We start from the raw sequence: 19,088 nt of genomic DNA, 5'->3' as shown, positions 1-19,088 counted from the left end.
CCCCCCCCCCCCCCCCCCCCCTTTGAGGTTTTCATTCTGGGGGGCGTCCTGACCGTGGCTGATGGGGCTGTGAGTCCCTAACTCAGTACCTTTGCATAGCAGGCACTGAACAAATGTTTGTGGTGAGAATGAATGAGTGTCATTGGACAAATGAGGTTTAACCGGGCATATTTTTCTTCCTGGAGGGAAGGGAACTAGATTTTATTAAGCATTGCCAGGTGCAGGGCAATTTCCCCATAGAAGATCCTGGTCTTCCAGGCAGAAGTGCCCTTCAGAGAGCCCGAGCGCCGCTGGCGGGGCCGTGTGGCTGATTCGACAGCCCTCCAGAGTGAACTACAAAACGAGCCCTCCACGTTTCAGCCGACAGCTACGGCTCCCCAGTCACCTCTTTGCCTCAATAAACAGCCAGCCCAGACCAGTTAGCCGGGCTGGGCGCGTTGGGGAACATAGCTTTCCTTTCTCTCTTTTCCGTGTTTGGTGGCCTAGTGCAAGTGTTTTAAATAGAACAGACATCATGGCTATAAAACATCTGTAACATTACACATTTAGTAAAGTTCCTGGCAGCCTGCGCTCTGCTTGATGGGTGATGTTTTTATTGCAACTGTTGTTTCATTTTCCCCCCTGTTGATCCCTCTGGAAAATAAAGTTTTCTTTTATGTGACGATTTATAGAAATATGTTACTGGCACGAGGAGAGCACAGACATATTAGGATATTGGTGTCGCAGAGAAATACTACCTCTGAGGCACGGACAGCTTCATCTTTGTTAGAGAATGACCTTTCTCATTTGGAACAATCTGTTACGTAGGGTAAGGGGCTGCCCAGGTTCAGGTAGATAAAGACACAGCTTTGCGTTGAGATAGAATTTTTGCTGGAGCATCTTCAACCCTTGAAATACCATGGTTGCCCAGTACCACTGCTGGGAGTGGGTTGCCTCTGGGTGGTGTCGGAAAAAAATCTGAGGGAAGTGGAATTGATAATAATTAGGAGAATTGGTAATAATTAGTCCTTAAATGTACAGAGCACGTGCCTTTTCCAAGTGCTTTTCCTTCTGTTGTTTAGTCTGTGGGGTAGACAGGGAAGGTTTGATCCCTGTTCACAGCCAGATAGAGGCGAAGTCCCAGGCAGGGTAGGGACTGTGGTAAGGAGGGAGAAGGGGGACTCTGTGTGTCGGTTATCCTAGCTCTGTGCTGAGCACATTCCATGTATTAGCTCTTTTCATCCCATTTTGTAGAGAGAGAAACTCAAGTTCAGAGATAGTCACTCGCCAGGGTCACCCAGTGTATATGTGGCAGAGTTGAGATTCCTGGGTTTCTTTTCTCTCTCCTCCCAGCTTCAGGTGCTGGGATTGGAACCTGGTCCTCTCATCGCCAGTTTCAAAATCTGGGACTCTTCCCAGACTCAAGGCCCTCTTGGATTTAGGAAGATTCACCTTCCATCTCTTGAGAAGTGAGACATTTAATAAAAGGTGGAGAGAATTGCTCGTGATTATCTTGGCTTCCCTCTTGTGCTGCAAACACTTCTTTGGGTCCCTCCTCTTCCCTCAAAGGAAGTTACTTGTGGCAGGTGGCAGGGGGCCAGACCAGCACATGCTGGGGGGTTGGGGGCTTGACTTTTTTCTTGACAGATAAAATTTATGACCTAACAGATGGCTGAGTGTTTCCGAAGACGACCACGCCAAGAGTGCAATGTGCTTATCTCTCCTTATGCCTCCTCCACCTGCCCCCACATTCCCTCCCACCCCATGGATGTTTCTGGAACAGTAGAATGGCAGAGCAGGGAGGGGCCTGGTGATGGGGGGGCTGACACCAGGCCACACACTGGTCACTAGGACTGGTGTATAGGTGCCTGCTTCCCAGTTCATGCTTCGAAGCCACTCTTGCCGGTGCCTCCTTGCCAACATGTAAGCATTCAGGTGACACCACCCCCACAGTGTCCCTGCTCTTCGCTTTAATGGCCCGATTGAAGAGTCGCTCCCCTGTTTAAACCCTGTGAAGGTTTCCCTTGCCTCCCTGGCATGATCTCCCTGCCCAGCCCTTCTCCTTGCATCCCGTCGACACCTTGTGCTGTGGTCTTTCAGATCCACGTGCAACCTTCAGCCAACGTTGAAGATGCCACAGCCTCTGCTGGAGAGGCCCTTCTTCACTTCCTTTCCTGGCTGCCTCCTATTGACCTCCAAGCCCCCCTTGAAGTCATGCCCAGCCCTGTGCCCTCAACCCCACCGTGCTATAACACAGCTTTTTACTTGACCATAAGCACTTTTGATACAGAAACCTGGTCTTATTCCACAGAGCCTAGCACAGTGGTTGGCACATAGTAGGTCCTCAAAACACATTTGATGAGAGAATTAACGAATGCCTGTGGCTAGCCACCAGACACAGTCCTCTGCAGTTTATCTTCTCTTACCCTCTTGATCATCATTCTCGCTCTTCTGGGACTCAGCACACATTTTTTTGAGCACCTACTGTGTGCCAGGTGCTTGTATATACTTATCTCTTGTGATGCTTAAAGCAGCTCTGTGACATATTGGCATTGCCCCCACTTTACGCACGACTCACCTAATATTACACAGCTAGGGAAGTGGCCGAGCTGGGACTCAATCCCAGCGCCTTGGGTTCAATCCCGGGCTCCTCCACTCTTCCGTGGCTTTTCCCCCTCCTCTGCTCAGTATGGTAATAATGAAAAAGAACCTTTGCTTTGTTGAGGTCTCCATCCCCCCACCTTTCTCCCTTAGGAGGGCAGGAGCGACTTCTTATAGAGCCCTGATTGCACATTAGAATCTTCTGGGAAATGTTGAAACAGTCCCGATGCCCGGGCCTCTCCATGGACCAGTGAAGCAGACTCTCCCAGGGTGGGGCCCCGTGTCAGGTTCTAATGACTCCCCAGGTGATTCTATGGGGCAGGCAGGGTTGAGCACGCTGTACCGCGGGAGTGTCAGTGAACCTGCAGCCTGGCGGAGCTCCGTGGATTAGGAAGAACTGGCTCATCAGGAACTGATTGCCATGTGCATCTAAAATATGTTAATGGTGGTAATCAAGGCTAAGGGTTAAGGCTGCCATTTCGTTCTTTTCATGAAATCAACTGGAGGGTTTGGGGGGTGGGGCACCTTGGCTTCAGAGCCTGTCTACAGCAAAGTTTTTATTTTTTTCTCTCCTTAAAGAGCCATTCAGTTGTTGCTGATGACAAGGGTCCTCATCTCGCAGGTGGCTCCTAGTTTACTAGAGAGTGGCTTCTAGGAGTCATCTCTTGAGCAGTCTTCCCCCGGACACAGTGGACCCTGACGCTGGGTTTTCCTTAACCAAGGGTCTGTGCTCCTGCCCGTCCTTTCAGACGTGGCTTCTCAGCCTGGCCCTTGAGGTTTCCTCGCGTCACATGGAGGACCCAGAGGCCCTCCAGGGTGGCAGGTAAGGGAGTGGTATTTAGTTCAGGTTCCAAGAGACTTTGAAACACACACTCTTGGAGTAGGAACCATCTCTCTGGTAGTTGCTACCCAGGTGCCCTGAAAGGTTTTAGGAAAAGAGCAGTTTGGGAAGTAGAGAAGATGCTCTGAACTCATCACCATGGCTGTGTGTTCATAAACCTGCACACAGGCTGGCTTCAGTGACCCTGGCCTGGCCCGTGAGAAGGGGCTCAGGCACCTCTGAGCCGGGACCTGGGCGTTGGGGGGACTCCAGCTGGGGAGAAGCTCTCTGGAAGGTTTGTGTTGGAGGCACAAGGCTCCGGGTTGGTTTTCCTTAGGATACCGGGGCCTCCTATCGGCTGTGTTTTTGGAGTAATGCTTTCATGCTTGCTATCTCTGTTTTACTAAGACCAGGGTCTTATGCCCGTATTTCAAAGGTGAAAAGAGAAGCCCAGAACTGTTCACAGACTTGACCTAACCTCATCTGGCCAGCCAGGGTCGGCTATTCAATGTGTCTCAGGATACACAGGTGGGCTTGCAAATGCAAAACTATGTGGACGGAGAGAAGATACTTTAAACTTGTGTTTTCCTTTGGATCATTTCTGTAAGGCAGAATCACCTTGGACCTTTGCTTTAGCCAGGGGCCCGAGACCATCGTGTCACCATTTCCAGGGCCCTACCCCTCACCGCGAGTCACCCTCCGCGTCTTCAGAAGAACCCCCCTTTGGGTAGGCGCATGGGGCTCTGGAGGCCGGAGCGGCAGGCACAGATGGAAGGACCCGAGTTCCCACCAGCCTGCCCTCCTCCCCATCTCTTTCTGAGGTTTAGTAAGAATCTGCTTTGGCTGCCTTTCCCTTGCTGGGGCTTAGGAGGCGCCACGTTCGTGTGCAGAAATGCACGGCCTCCTGGCACGGGGAGCAACAGTAAAGCATGCTCACTTAATTGTGCTGCTGTACAGATTATGGGTTTTAATTGCATCTGCAGATTGGTTGAACACTGGAGAGAGTCTTTGGGGTCTTTCTCATAGTGAGTGCAACTCATCTGTGGCAAGTATTGGGGAGTGGGCTCCGAGAAGGATGGGGTGGTGGGAAAATTACCTGTGGATGCAGAGCAGCTCGGAGCCTGTGATTGGGCTGACGGCCAGCCAGCCACCTCACTCAGTATCAGTTGATGCGCGGGTCACGATCCTTAATTTCCTGTGCTTTCCAAGGCAACACTCCATCTCCGCACCTTTTTCTGTTACCTCCCCCAGCCCCAGCCTGAGTGGCACAGTCTAGGATATTACTCTCAGATACCAATCTGTGGACAGGTCAGTCTTGCCAGCTGCAACTCTTTCCCCAAAGGTAAGAGGAAGTAGTATTTTTTAAATTAGCCTCAGAGGGAGCCAGGCAGAGGGCTCAGAGATGAGGGTGGGGAGTTTGAGCTCCCTGCTGCAGCAGCCTGATCATTTCATTACAAGATCACCTTCTCCTTTCGGTGAGTTACGGTTGTTTTAACCAGAGGTAATGCTGTAACCTATGTCGGATAATTGTGTGTAAATTATATTCTAGCACCATATAGAGGAAGGGTATTTTTTTTCCTTCCAATTTTAAAGCTATTTAGAGGGACTGCCAAATTGTAGTCTGAACCCTTGTGCTCTCCGGCTAATAGCTATAAACACGGAGAGAGTACTCTGAGAAACATTTGGGGTTATATTTATAATGAGCTTCCTCTGAAGTTAAATTAATTTCTGCAGTTGGCAGCATCAGATATTGTTTCACCTTTGTCCAGTGGTCAACTGTGGGTGCATCGAGGCCCATGGAATTAGCTGGCAGATGAAGCCTCGGAGAGCACACGGTCTTGCGCACTTGGCTTTATCTTAAGCCCTTTTTGCATCCAGACTCTCAACTTAGGGATCTTTTTGGCTGTTAGGAAAAATCCCCAGCTTTATTGAGATATAATTCACATTCCATATAATTTACCCATTTAAAGCGTATACAGTTCAGTGGTTTTTAGTATATTCACAGATGTGTGCACCCATCACCATAGTCAATGTTAGAGCATTTTCATCTCCTCAAAAAGAAACCCCATCACCCCCTTTAAGCCATCACCCGCCTCCCTCTCCTCCAGCCCTAAACAACCACTAATGTGCTTTCTGCCTCTATAGAGTTCCCCGTTATGAACATTCTGTGAATGGAATCATATAATATATAGTCTTTTATGACTGACTTCTTTCACTTAGCATAACGTTTTCAAGGTTCAGCCTTGTGGTACTGCATGTGTCAGTACTGCATTCCTTTTGTGGCTGAACAATACTGCATTGTACAGATGCATCACATTTGCTGCCTCCACTCATCCATTGATGGACATTTGGGTCGTTCCATTTTTTGGCCATTATGAACAATGCTGCTGTGAAGATTGTGTGTAAAAGGTTTTGGGTAGACGAATGTTTCAGTTTCTCTTGGGTATATACTAAGAGCGGAATTGTTGGGTCATCTAATAACTCTATGTTTAATCATTGGAGGAACTGCCAGACTGGCTCCCATGTGGACTGTCAGTCCACTGTCACCAAGAAAAGGGGAGGCCGAGGCCGTGGTGCCCTGGGGCATCTCCCTAATAGGTCTCTGTGTTAGTTTCCAAGGGCTGCTATGACCAATGGCCACACACTGGGTGGTGGAAACAACAGAAGTGTGTTCTCCACAGTTCAGCAGTCTAGGAGCCTGTATGCAGGTGTTGGCAGAGCCTTCGGGAGGCTCTGAGGGCGACACCATCCCAAGCCTCTCTCCTACCTTCTGGGAGCGGCTGGCAGTTCTTAGCATCCCTTGCTTTGTAGACACATCACTCCAGTTTCTGCATCCATCTTCACACGACCTTCTTCTTTGTATCCCCTTTCCTCTTCTCATAAGGACACCTGTCATTGGATTTAAGGCCCACCCTATATCCAGGGTGATTTCATCTCAAGCTATTTTACTTAATTACATCCGCAAAGAACCTATTTTCAGGTAAGATCACATTCTGAGGTTCCAGATGGACATGAATTTTGGTGAGGACTGTCGTCAGCTTGCTACAGTCTCTTTCCCACCTGTGATTCTGGAGCCATTTGGAGAAGATCCCCATACCTGACCTGTATTCTGGTTTTGTATGTTAAGTGAGTGTTGCCACTGGATTCAGAGGTGATGGTGGTAGTCGTGGTGGTGGTGGTGGCAGCTTAGTGGGAGGAGAGAAGGATGAGAGAGGAACTAGGAGAACTTAGGAATTTTGGAGGATCGGCCCCTTGGAAGAAACACCTTAAGGAGTGGAGCCTTGGAGTTAGGACTGCAGTGATGTCCGTCAGCCTGGATAGAACTTTGCCACATAAAGATGGGGTTTAATTCTCAAATGCAGAGTGACACAGGACAGCCACGTGCTCACCAAATTCAGAATCTGAGATGAAATCACATCGTATCGGCCAACTTAACCCCTGTCACTCTGCCTTGGCTTTAACTATCACCTGAGTCATCCCACTGGGACTTGATTTTTCCATCTGCATTATGGGATGGTGGACAGTCCGGTCCACCCAGCGCCAGAATTCTAGCATCTTTCCTGGGTTCTTTCACCTTGGGGTTCCCAGAGATGAGAGAGCACCGGTCAACGTGCCTGTGTTCCTGGTCAGTGAGCATGGCTCATTTGTTGCAGGGGAATTTGAACTCTTTTCAGGAACATGATCATGGCAAGAGCTGACAATTTCTCCAGACCTCTTTCATACTCACTCAACGCTCCCCCAAGCTGTTTCCTGCCTTCCCATGCATTTGTCAGGATTAAGAAATATTTGCTGTTGTTTTCTTGTGTGACAACTAATATTTTGGGGCCAGCGCTGTTGTTGGAGCTAAGTTTTCTCCTTCAGTCTCATTTTAAGTGTAATTTCTCTTTTCACCCCACACTCCGAATACACACACACCTGCTTTATCCTATTTTTATAAAAATACAACCACGGGCCCCTCTCGGAGGGACCCCTTCAGATGGCCACACATTTTTAAAAAGGGAATGTATGAATTTGAAAAAAAAAAAAGCCAGCTCTCAGGTCAGAGGCAGGAAGGTGGCATGTTCTAGGCAACTCCAGTTAGCAGCTGGCGTCGGCCAGTTCTGTCATGTAAACAGCAATTTTCTGAACTGGAATGGTGCTGGGGTTTTCTTTGTGGAGCCAAGAGGTTTGTGGAGAGAGCAGTGCTGTTTAGTTAAATTATGGGTCTAGATGCAAGACTGCAGCGTTGAGTTGTGAGTCTGAACACTCCCCACTTCCCTATGTGTGACACACACACACACACACACACGTGTGCATGCACACATGTTTGTGCACACACGTGCACGCACACACACACACCACTTCCCAGAGTGCTGCCTTACACCACAGGAGGGCATCTGTTGAGGGCAGGCTGTCCCCCAGAGGTGCAGGGCTCCTGGTGGGTATCTGGTGTCTCTAAGAGTGGGAAGCATTTGCACACTGAAGTGTTTTCTGCAACCCCTCCACCAAGAACTCCAAGACAAGGAAATCTAAGATGAGTTTCCTAATGGGTTTTGGGCTGTGCTCTCTCTCTGGAACAGATGGGCAGCTCTTTCCATCCAGGTGCACCCCGGGGGCCACGCAGGCCGGCTGAGCAGGCTGGGTGTGCAGCGCCTGGCTTCCCCCCACCTTGTGTGGTTAAGTGCCGCGTCGGTGTGAAGGCTGTGGGTTAGGAAACGGTTACCCGGCGGGCTCACACAGGAAGACGACACAGGTGGCTCCGTGTCTGCGTTGTGGGTGGAGAGGATTTTTTTAATATAATGCACAAACTAGAGTCAGGGAGCAGTGGGTAACTTGTCCTGCTCACTGTGTCCAAGATCAGAAGAGGGTTAAAGTTCTGGGGGTACCAGATGGTTCCTGGGGCAAATAGAAGCCAAGACTCAATATGTGTGATTAGAGTTACCCCCAAACACACACGCACACACACACACACACACACACACACACACACTCACAGAAAATTGGCTACTATTGATGAGAATTTGAGGACCTCCATTTTGTCCGCCGAGAACCTGGACACAACGTCCCCGCCCTGTCCCCTTCCTGCCCAGTCCTCCTTGGCGGCCGTGGAGATGCAGGGGGAATGGAGGGAAAATGTGTGATTCTAGAGTCCTTGCCTCCTTCCCGAGTCCCTCTCCAGGATGCAAATCCTCAAACAGTGCACAGTCCATTTAGCAGTGGTGCCGCCAGGACTCCCCAAGCAAATCGCCCCCCTTCCTCCCTGCGCGCCCCAGGTGGGAGAGGTCACACGCAGAGCCCTGCTGCCCGCAGCCATGCTCCCCTCCTGCAGCCCAGGCATCGGTGAGCAGCTAACCGAGTGTTGCACATCTTCCCACTGGCCTGTTCACGTTCGGAAGGCTTTGATTAAACCGGTTTCCTTTTAGTGTTTGCTGCAGAGTGGGATCCATCACCGTAGCTGAGCTGGTTCCCGGAGAGGATGTTTTAGTAACTTGAATACTTTGCCTCATTGGCTGGGGCCTGGGATTTCTCATCCTTCTTTGAAAAAAAAAAGTGTTTTAAATATTTTTTTAGGACTGTGTAGATTTATAGCTGGGTGTCTGCCCCAGTGTTTAGGACCCCGAGTCTTGGCAAGTTTACGGCGGAGGCAACAGTGGAGGCTGCAAAAGGGGACCTTTCCATTTAACCAGTTACTGGGGAATGAGCATTCTGTTGATTCATGTTATTTGGAATGAAGACACGCTGACTGTTTAATTTTCTGGGTCCATGCGCACACTTGGAATATAAATAAGGCCTGCTCTGTACCCACCTGCTCTAAACAATGTGTGAGTGAGACCATGAATGCCTCCCCAGAGTTTCTTTACGTCAAACACTCCACTTGCGCATGTTCTTAAATCACATTAGTGTTTCTTTTTAGATATTTAGTTACTTGGCTGGGGTAAAAAAAAAAATGAATGAAAAATCTAAAATGAAACTATTGGGAGTCTTTACCCGTCTGAAATCGTGTAGAGATGCATGAGGGTGTTTTGAAATGATAGTGGGAGAGGGGGCAGTGAGGGTAAGTTTATCAAGTTTTCTGTATAAGGTGTCTTTCTGATGCACATTTATTCTGAGCTTTGAAGGATACATTTAGCAATTGAGTTAGAATCAGTTATAGTGACCATTTATTAGTATCTACCTGGTGTCCCACTAGGCACTTTGACATGTTATTTAATTTATTCCTAATAGGAACCTTGTGTGGTAGTCTAATTATTTTATCTCCATTTTATAGTGGATTAAATTCCGTATTATATTAAAATGTAAGGTCCAGCACCTAGCAATTAATGTATCTGCTGAATGAATACATTAGGAAAGTTAGGTTGGTAAAATCTGGCGATTAGTGAGTGTAAGGAGAGATTTGAATCTGAAGGGGCCTGCTGGAGTTTCACCACAAAGGTGACCGCGTTCCAGCAGAGACTTAAGGGGTGGGTAAGAAGGGGGGTGGACAATAAGGGGCACCACTTAACAAGAGGTTCTTGGGGCTTGGTGGTGTGGGCACTGGGGGGATCTTCATAGACTGTCCTCACATGCGTGATCGAGTCTCATGCCCCATTCATCTGAAGGAGATGAAGAACAGTAAATCACAGCTCTGCACGCAAGTACAAACCACGGCCTGGCTCTCACAGCCGACAGGAAGTGGCTAGGGCAGTGTCCTCTTAAAATAGTGCAGGAAGTCCATTATTTTCCAAGGATGTTCCCGTTTGGGCTCAGTCAGCAGGCTGTGGTGGCACACGTCCCCTCTGGGAGTCGCTAAGCTGAAGCGTGAGCTCCCCGATGCCTGGGAGCCGCCTCCGTCGTGGCCCAGGCGTGTAGATTCATGAGAGTTCAGAGTTAGGCGGGACCTGGAGCAGGACTTCACTGTGCAGAGGACAGAACCCAGACCTCAGGGGGAGTTCTGTCCGGGGTCACACCCAGGCTGAGACCCAGAAGCAGGTGTCCGGTGCCTCTTTGTCAGGTATTTACAGCATACGACCTGGTGATTTGATACGTGTATACACTGTGACCGGACTCCTCCCGAGTTAAGACATTGTGCTTTTTATTACATGCAACCAAACTGGCGAGACCCTGTACCCACTGAGTCTTTAATTTTTTTATTTGACATCAGAAAGAAAAACCCACATAGCCTAAACTCAGGCTTCAGAATAAACTTTATTTTCTTTCTTCTTCCAGGCTCCTTCTTGTTAAGATTGTTGGTCTCTGCTGCTCTGAATAGTTTATGTCATTGAGCGTCCTTCTTCCTTTGCTTTGGAACTGGTGGGATTCTGAAATGTGGCCACACACATTCACTTTTGCTTCCACCAGACATTTCTGGGCTCCATGTGCCCGGCTGAACCTGTACGTGGCATTGCGGGGGTGCCGGGACCAATCGGGAGCCCACCTTCTGGGGGAGGAAGTAAGGAAGCCAGGGTTAGCGATGCCTTCAGCACTGGGTAGAATGTAGTGAGTGCTGGGGGAGGCGGATGGTATAGTGTTAGGGGAATTCAGAGGAAGAAGAACACTGCATGGGGCAACTGTATAGGTGTTTTGAATTCTGGAGAAGGTCATTGGATCTTGGAGGATGGTCACAGCTTGCCATGGGAGACTTAGGCGTGGAGAGGGACTTAGGTGGACAGAGGTGTGGAGACCTGGGGATGAGTTGGGCTTGACTCAGTGTGTAGGGTGAATCATGGGAAATCAAGAAAGGAAGGAGGACTGGGGACTGAGCTGGGAGGGTGGTTTTTGTGTGTGAGGCCAGTGTCTGTCTTGTTGACATATACCACCACCCAGAACAGCTGAGTGTGGACAGTCCACACACGTTTGAATCACGTGTGATTTTCTTATTGGCAGGTTTTATGGGTACTTTCCAGGCAGCAGATTTTTGTGCACGTAGTTCTGTTTTGTTCATGTCTCTTAGGTTTAAATAGCTTTGACCCGCGACTTTTCTCTTTGTGCCAGTACGTCAGCATGAAGCTGTGCACTATGGCTAAGGGGGTCCTGAGAGCCACTCTGGGCCTATTGGAAATGTGAGCCTCTGGGTTGGGACCTGGAGGCCCAAGATCTCCAGACTGACTGTCTCCAGCACCCCGGGACATCTGCGGGGCCCACTCTTGCACCTTGGACCTGTCTAAAATTGCCTTCCTAGAGAAATGTGGAAAGTGGGTTGTTTCAGCGTCTTGGCGAGCATTGCTTCAGATAACCTGGTTAACCTATGTCTGCCTCTTGTTATTTCTTGCAGATGGTAACAAGAACGAAGAAAATATTTGTAGGCGGGTTATCTGCGAACACGGTGGTGGAAGATGTAAAGCAATATTTCGAGCAGTTTGGCAAGGTAGGCAGTGCGTCGGGGTGCCCAGATGCGCTTGATCAGTCCTTAGAAGTGGCTGCCGTGGCCCCTGCCTTTGCCACAGCTGTGTCCTTCAAAAGCCGTGCCCTTGAACTTGGCCGTCAAGATGGAAGTGAAATTCGGCAGGAGCTGAGATGGAAGAGCCCAGCCTGCGGTTGGCACAGTGCCCACGTGCCTGCAGGAGCAGACAGAGTGGCCTTTGAGCGCGGTGGTGCTGGCATTTGCTGGCCACTTGGGGCCGGGGCTGGGAGCTGGCGGTGGCAGAAGCTGGGAGGGATGCGGGCCTGAGTCACAGGGCAGGGGCTCCCACAGAAGCTGCTGGAAGCCTGTGAGGCGGCTGGCTTCCTCTGTGCCTTTCTGAATCACGGGTGGAGAGAGGAGGCCCCCTGGGGCCCTTTGCAGCTAAACCCTTCCCTGTCAAGTGCCCAAGGAAACTTGGGAAGGATGCTGGGCTTGTACCTGTCAGAATGTCTGGGAGGCAGCAGCAGGGTTAACCCCCTGGGCTGTGTTGCTGGAACCGGCTGAGAGCAACACGGAATGCCCCAGATCAGTCAGAAAAAGGAGTGTGAGAGTGTGTGTGCCAGACAGACGGAGTCCGACAGACAGACAGGATGCGGAACCTGGTGCTGTGTTTATGTGATTCGGCCTCTTTCTAGTCGGTGGGGGAGCCGGTGCCTTGGAGAGGGGGCTCTTCCCAAGGATGACATGCTGCCTCAGGAAGCTGCCTCAGACGGCCGTGCTGCCTCAGGGCCCCAGCAGGGCAGCTTGTGGGGGACTGACCCCTTTGGCCCCTATGTCCCAGGAGACTGGCAGGCCAAGTGTCTGAGCTCTCTGCTTCCTGTATCTGTGAGTAGTTGTAGGCATTATCCTGGGAGCCAGGTGTGAGATGGTTCCTTCTGCACATGTCTGTGTCCCCCCTTGCCCCCCAGCCCCTGCTGAGGGGCTGACATGGCAGAGGGCTCCGTCCTTGAGACGGCCCTGTTCCTGTTCTAAGCTTCCTCACTTCCCCCACCGCACCCCTCCAGTCACTGTCACGCTTGTCTTGGGTGGCACAAAGGTACTGTGCCCACTGCCCAGTCTGAAGGTTCTGTGCTTATTCATTTGCCCAAGGCGATGGGCAGGGATGATCCTGTCCCCAGGTGTGTCCAGTCTGAGCTGCTGTCTGGGAATAGTGTCCTGACCTCTATGTAGCCTCTAAATGGAGATTTTTTTGTCTCTGGTATTAATCAATTTCTTCATGGATGGGAGAACATGCAACAAAGAGACCCAGCCTCCTCCAGCCCAGCCTTGCATTCAGAATGGCACTGAGCTGCCCTTCCAGGTCGGTCATGGATGACACCTTCCCCGCGGCACTGTCTGCAGCGCCGGTCGGGGGCTGGTTCACTCTGGCCGGTTCTGAAGAATAGCTGAGTGCGTGGGTGGTGGGTGATCCTGTGCATTATCATACTTCTCTTCCAGACGGACTGAGAGCACCGGGGGGATGTGTTCATCGCCCAGCCCCACCTGCCTAGGGAGAGAGCTTGGAAATAATTAAAGGAGACAAGTCCAGCTCGCGTAATGGAAGGCTCTGGAGTGTGAGCCTCTTTGCTACCGTTCCTCCTTTCAGACAGGCCAGGGGTAGTGTTTGCAAACATGAGGTGGGATTGCTTTTCGAGCCGTAACCTGCCTTGGAATCTCATGGGCCTGTTTGTGGTGTCAGGGAAGTTGATGCTTCCCAGATGGGCTGTTAGCATATTCCAGACAGGCTCCTGCTTGCACATCTCTGCACGTTCCCAGCTCTTGGTTTCTTTCTCTTTCTCTTTTCCTTTCTCTCTTTCTGTCTTCCTGTCGTTTTTTTTCATTAACACTCACAGTTGTGACCCAGTATGCCAGCAGTGGGAGGCTCTGCAAGCTTTGGCTGGGCCCAGGAGGCAGTCTCACCGTCTTCGCTGGCCAGGCCCTCGCCCGGTCTGAAGCCGTTCAGTTAATTTTGCAGGAACATTTGTGGATTCCAGCAGGATGGGTAAACTTATCAAGTGTTTCATTAAATGACTAAGGAGGTGCCCGGCTGGCATGGCTTAGTGTTTGAGTGTTGACCTGTGAATCAGGAGGTCTCGGTTCGATTCCTGGTCAGGGCACATGCCTGGGTTGCAGGCTCGATCGCCAGTAGGAGGTGTGTAGAAGGCAGCCGATCAATGATTCTCTCTCATTATCGATGTAAACAACTCTCTCTCTCCCTCTCCCTTCATCTCTGAAATCAATAACAATATATTTTAAATAAAAAGGCTAGAGCGCTTTTGAATGTATCAAACCCATAACACTCTGTGTGCTCATGTTTTAGTAGCTTGTTTCATACATTTGCTCTGTGTATCATCTGGGTCTGTCTTCAGAACAGCTCATTCCTCCTTTGTCTGGTGGCTGGTGGTACGTTTGTGTCCCCTTGGGTAGGCCCCTCACCTCTCAGGATTCTGGAATAATTCAGTCGAATCCAGATGATCAAAGGAGGGGAGACTCTGCTGTGGGCCTTGGGGCAAAGAGTAAATCCAGCAGACTTGAAGGGAGGTAACGGGTAAGTTGACAGACTGATCTACCCTTCAGTAGTTTGTATTCTGGGTGAAGGAAGTAGGGGAGACACACACACACACACACACACACACACACACACACACATACACACACACACACGAAGCATACACACACATGTTCCTGACTCTGTAAAGTTGTTTGGGGCTCTTTTCAGTTGGTTTATTGCAAATTAGGGAGTGTAACTTTATTATGTAGTGAGTTCATACTAAGTGTTGGATACTGGGTCAAGCCATTGACTTATTTTACATCATTTACTTTTTCTCCGGGAGGCAGGTGGGGGTGCTGCCCAATTTGTAGATTATTAAGTCTTTGACTCAAGGTTACAGCCCCCTGAAAGATAGAGTGGGATGCAGACTCCCCCTCCAGGCTTGTCTGATAACAGAACCTGAACTCTGGGCCCCGTTCTCTGCTGATAAAGCCATAGGATGTAGGGAAGGGAGATGCAGAGCAAAGGGAAAGCTTGCGCCCTCTCGTGTGCCCCGGGCAGTGCTGGGCACCTGCACGTGCATTGCCTCATTCCATCTGCTCAGTGGGTTTTGGTATCATCAGCCCATTTGCAAAAGGTGGACAGCAAGGGTCAGAGAGGTAAAGTCACAGCTAGATCACCCAGGTAAGGCAGTATAACAGCCAGAACTCACACCCTCCCTCCTCTTCCTCCGAGTCTAGAACTTTCCATCCTTCTCCAGTTTCCATTCAGGGTTTGCTGTTCTCTTTTTAAGTTTCCCTCGCTGTCATTCCTCTCTCCTCTCCCGCATCCCTTCTTGCCCAAGGTGGCAGCTACTTCAACTGTTTATTTCAGGTGGCAATCAAGATGGCTAAGACTGCTATCGTGGGGCTGAGCTAAGGGAGTTTAAATATGTCATTACTGTAAGTGGAGTGGGTGTGGAATGACACACCGAGAGCTTTAAATAACTCAAATTGGAGGCCTGTAAACCCTTTTGTGCTTTTCTCCTACTACCTTTCTCCCAGAAGATCTACCCCCACCCCCACCCCAGATTAGGGATGTTGTTACTTGTTTATATTTAAGATGAGATCATGAAGTGTGGCCATTGGCCTAAGGTCTCGGCTAACTTGGATGGCCACCCCCCACCTTCTGGGTGGCTGTTCTGGTGTTGTCATTGGACAGAGGGGAGGTAGAAGTTATTCCAAGCCCTGGTGCTGGGTCTGACCCCACTGTGGTACCTGAACAAGCCGTTTCCTTCCTGGCCTCAGTTTCTCACTGAGGGAAGGGATTGTAAGAGTTGTCACGGTCAGACAGTAAACATTTTATAGTCTCTGCCACAGCAACTCACTTCTGCTGTTGTGTGGAGAAACAGCTATAGCAAAGAATTGGGTGTTGCTGTGTTTCAATAAAACTTTACTTACAAATACAGGTGGTGGGCCGCATTTGGCCTGTGGGCCATAGTTTGCCAGCCCGTGGACTAGAGTATTCTTAAGATTGGTTTCAAGCTTGAAAATTCAATAAATTAGAAAGTGTTTGCACATACTTAGGTGGATAGGTAGATATCTAAAGACTGTAACCAAAACAAGGTATTATCAATAGAGTAATGAGCATGATATAATAAGCAAAACAGTCATAAGGGTGGCTGAGTTCATTGCTGGGCTTCAGATGCAGGGACGCTGAGGATTCTCTATTCGGAAACAGCTGCTGTTTAGAAATGGGAATCTTCATCCTCTGAGTAAGATCCAGCAGAATTGTAGAGTATTTCCAACTCCCTATTACACATGTTAGATCTAAATTGACAAAGACCCAGAATTTGTGAAGTTCAAATTTTATTATGAAGATTCCTTGAGTTGATGTTTCTGAATTAGAGGGATGTGTGCTTTGTGCTTATTTTTTAAATGCCTTTTAAAATCTGATTTCCAAGGCTGTCAGTCAAGGTAGGTAGGACATCTGTCATGTAGATGACAAAACTGATGTTGAGAAAGGTCAGTAAGTTGTCCAGGATCACACAGCCCACTCATTTTTGCACAATCTAGCCCTCACCTCTTTTTGCTGTTTATTAAACCTCACCTCCCATTTTACCCTAAGCAGCCCCATACTCAGAGGGAGAGGGTTTGGTTCATTTGTCAAGACTGTTGATATATGGTAATTTATTTTACTACTTGAGGTTTCCTAGTGGACGTTATCTGTGCTCATGATTTGATACATACAAGAATGATGTATACGGACCATCCCAAAAAATGGCACGTAAATGATGCTCTAGATGTGCACACCCAGGCCCTGCTGATCCATCGGGCTGCCTGCCACTGCTCTCCCCACACCGCCATCCCGAATAACCCAGCTTGGTAATTAAAAAGCACTGGGATCAAAGAAAGTCCATGTGCATGGGTTTCCTCCTTCTCCCCTTTGGGCCCCTCCTTCAAGTACCAGCTTCTTAAATTCTCACTTATAGGATTTGGGAGATCAAAAAGAGGCCTTTAAACGTAATGAATTCTCGGCTGCGTCCCGGATGGAGCAGTCCTGCACCTTTCAGCGTTCACCTCCATGATAGGGCCTCTCGGTGCGCGCTCGCGAGGTGATTCGCACTTTATGTAACTCCGGTGAAAGCAAAGCGGCCGCATCTGGAGGCTCCCAATTATACTTCACATGGTGAACTGTGTAATTAGTTTGGAAGACTTACGCTTAGTCATTGGTTTACCCTAATCGGCTTTGGCTTTCCCCACCAACAAAGTGAGCTTATTTTGCTAAGCTGAACCGACTCTGCACCCTTTGTTCCAGCCTTTTATTGTCTCATTCCTTTCATTCTGTTTTACTGCCAAAGTTCTGTTTCATTAGGCCTACAAGTCATTTCCAATTCAGTGGGCTGCTACAATCCGGCCTTTATCACTCGCTGCCCTGGTTCCCATGTCCCTTCTGGGCCAGTGCCCGAATTGGTGGTTTGACATGAGAGCTTTAACCCCTTCCTGGGCCAGCCCCGCATTGTGGTAGATGGGAAAATGAGGCCTTAAAGTGACCGGCTTGGGAAGTTACAGCCCTTTAGGTCTCATCAAAGGGGAGCCCGTGAAAACGAGGTGAAAAGGGTCCTTGGAGTCTTTTTGTTGGATTGGGGCTGTGTGGGGGCCGATAAAAGTTAACTTGAGTTACAGAGAATGGTGTGTGAAAGCTTTTGGGAAGAGACAGCCCTTTAGGTCTCATCAAAGGGGAGCCCGTGAAAACGAGGTGAAAAGGGTCCTTGGAGTCTTTTTGTTGGATTGGGGCTGTGTGGGGCCGATAAAAGTTAACTTGAGTTACAGAGAATGGTGTGTGAAAGCTTTTGGGAAGAGAAAAATGGAAAACCAGAATGAACTGGCTTTTTCATACAGCGAGGCCTTATTTATTCCGCTTGTGTGTGACACCTGCTAGTTTCAGCTCAGGTTTTATGTGCAGGCCCGACGGTGGCGTCCACCCCGCTGCTCAGACGTTCCTTTTGATACTGTATGTGTGAGGAGAGTAAGATCTAGAATAAAAATGTCAGAGAGGCTACAGATTCGTGAGAAAATAAATAAGCAAGTTACCCTGTCCCCGAGAGTGGACTGTGATCCCAGGTAACATTGTATTGCTTGCCAGTGTGTGCGGTAGATGAACGGAGCTCCGTGCAGTGTGCGCTTCTCTCCGATCAGGCGTGGAAAACAAAAGTCCCGTCTGCTCTTTGTGGGCATCCAAGCTCCCAGGAGGCGTTTGTCTTCTGAAGTGGTTTGTGCAGGTGGACTGACTGTGAGGCGGTCGGCGGCCCGGGCCTCGCCTGTCATCTGAGCGCCGTGGCTCTGGGAGCTTTGATGTTCCTCAGGCCCTGAATTATGACTTAGAGTGGACCAGGAAGGACCGTTGGCCTCTCCCCTTCCGGGCCGGCCGGGCTGAAGGCTACTTTTGTGTTTAAATTCTCTTCCTGTAATAGCCTGAACAAGGCCAACACTGTCCTCATGTTTTATTAATTCTCTGTCTGGTTTGTGTCAGTCTCTCCCTTCGGAAGTGTGTCATACGAGGAGGGGACTTGACTTGCCCTCTGACCCCTGGCAGAGTGGCTGCGTGTGAAGGTTGCAGTTAGCAAACAGGAGGATCCTGCTCCTCTACCTGCTTCAGCCTTCCGGGCCTTGTGGGCCAGGTGGCAGCAAGCAGGCAGGCAGGTACCCACGGGTAATATGATCCCCGGGCTCTGCAGGTGACCCTTCCTGCCAGAACTGTGTTCTCCTGGGGAACTTTCCCTCCATAGACCGACCCCTGCTGCAGCTGGTGGAGGCAGTGGCATTGGAAATAGACTGAGCACCCCAACCTCACTTCTGAGTTTGTTCTCTCTCTCTCTCTCTCTCCCATAAAAAGGAGCTCCTGAAATAGATCAGTGGGTTTCTAGGAAAACTTCCCATTTCCCTTTTAGTGTATAAAATATAGCCAGCTGTTGTTAGGCAAATGCATCAGAGATTATTATTTCTCTGTTAACTGTGTTTTTAAAAATACAAGTAGAAAAATAGGATGCCTTCTGGGGAGCAAGCTGGGAAAACTTGGAGATTATGAGAATCAGATGCCATGGTCGTATACGTAGTAGGTAGAGGAACAGGCCCCAGCTTTCTCTGGCCTTGCTATGTAACTGTGCTCCCAGGATGGCTTAGCATTATTTAATGTTTCTAGGAGGCCCTCAGGCAGGAAGCAGTTAAGAGCCAGGGCGGGGGAGCCTAGAGGCCTGAAGCCCTCCACCAGCTCACCTTCCCAGAGCCCTCCTGGCAGCCTCTGAGGACATCACTTATAATGGAGTTGTTTGCATGAGAAAGAGAGCCTTTCTTCCCCTGGATGAACTTCAGTGGGAACTG

The 19,088-nt window shown here is 49.5% G+C and overlaps 1 protein-coding gene across 1 annotated transcript in view; it reads left to right on the top strand.

Moving 5' to 3' along the window:
* MSI2 (musashi RNA-binding protein 2) overlaps positions 1 to 19,088 on the top strand; it is a 355,159-nt gene that overhangs the window by 109,572 nt on the left and 226,499 nt on the right. The window contains 1 exon segment of the mRNA XM_014544830.1: positions 11,631 to 11,723. Within this exon segment, the coding sequence (XP_014400316.1) occupies positions 11,631 to 11,723 (93 nt within the window).

Source organism: Myotis brandtii, unplaced genomic scaffold (assembly GCF_000412655.1).
Source record: "Myotis brandtii unplaced genomic scaffold, ASM41265v1 scaffold383, whole genome shotgun sequence".
Classification (NCBI taxonomy): domain Eukaryota; kingdom Metazoa; phylum Chordata; class Mammalia; order Chiroptera; family Vespertilionidae; genus Myotis; species Myotis brandtii.
The sequence above is the reverse complement of the archived record's forward strand: the minus strand, read 5'-3'. Positions and strand labels throughout refer to the sequence as shown.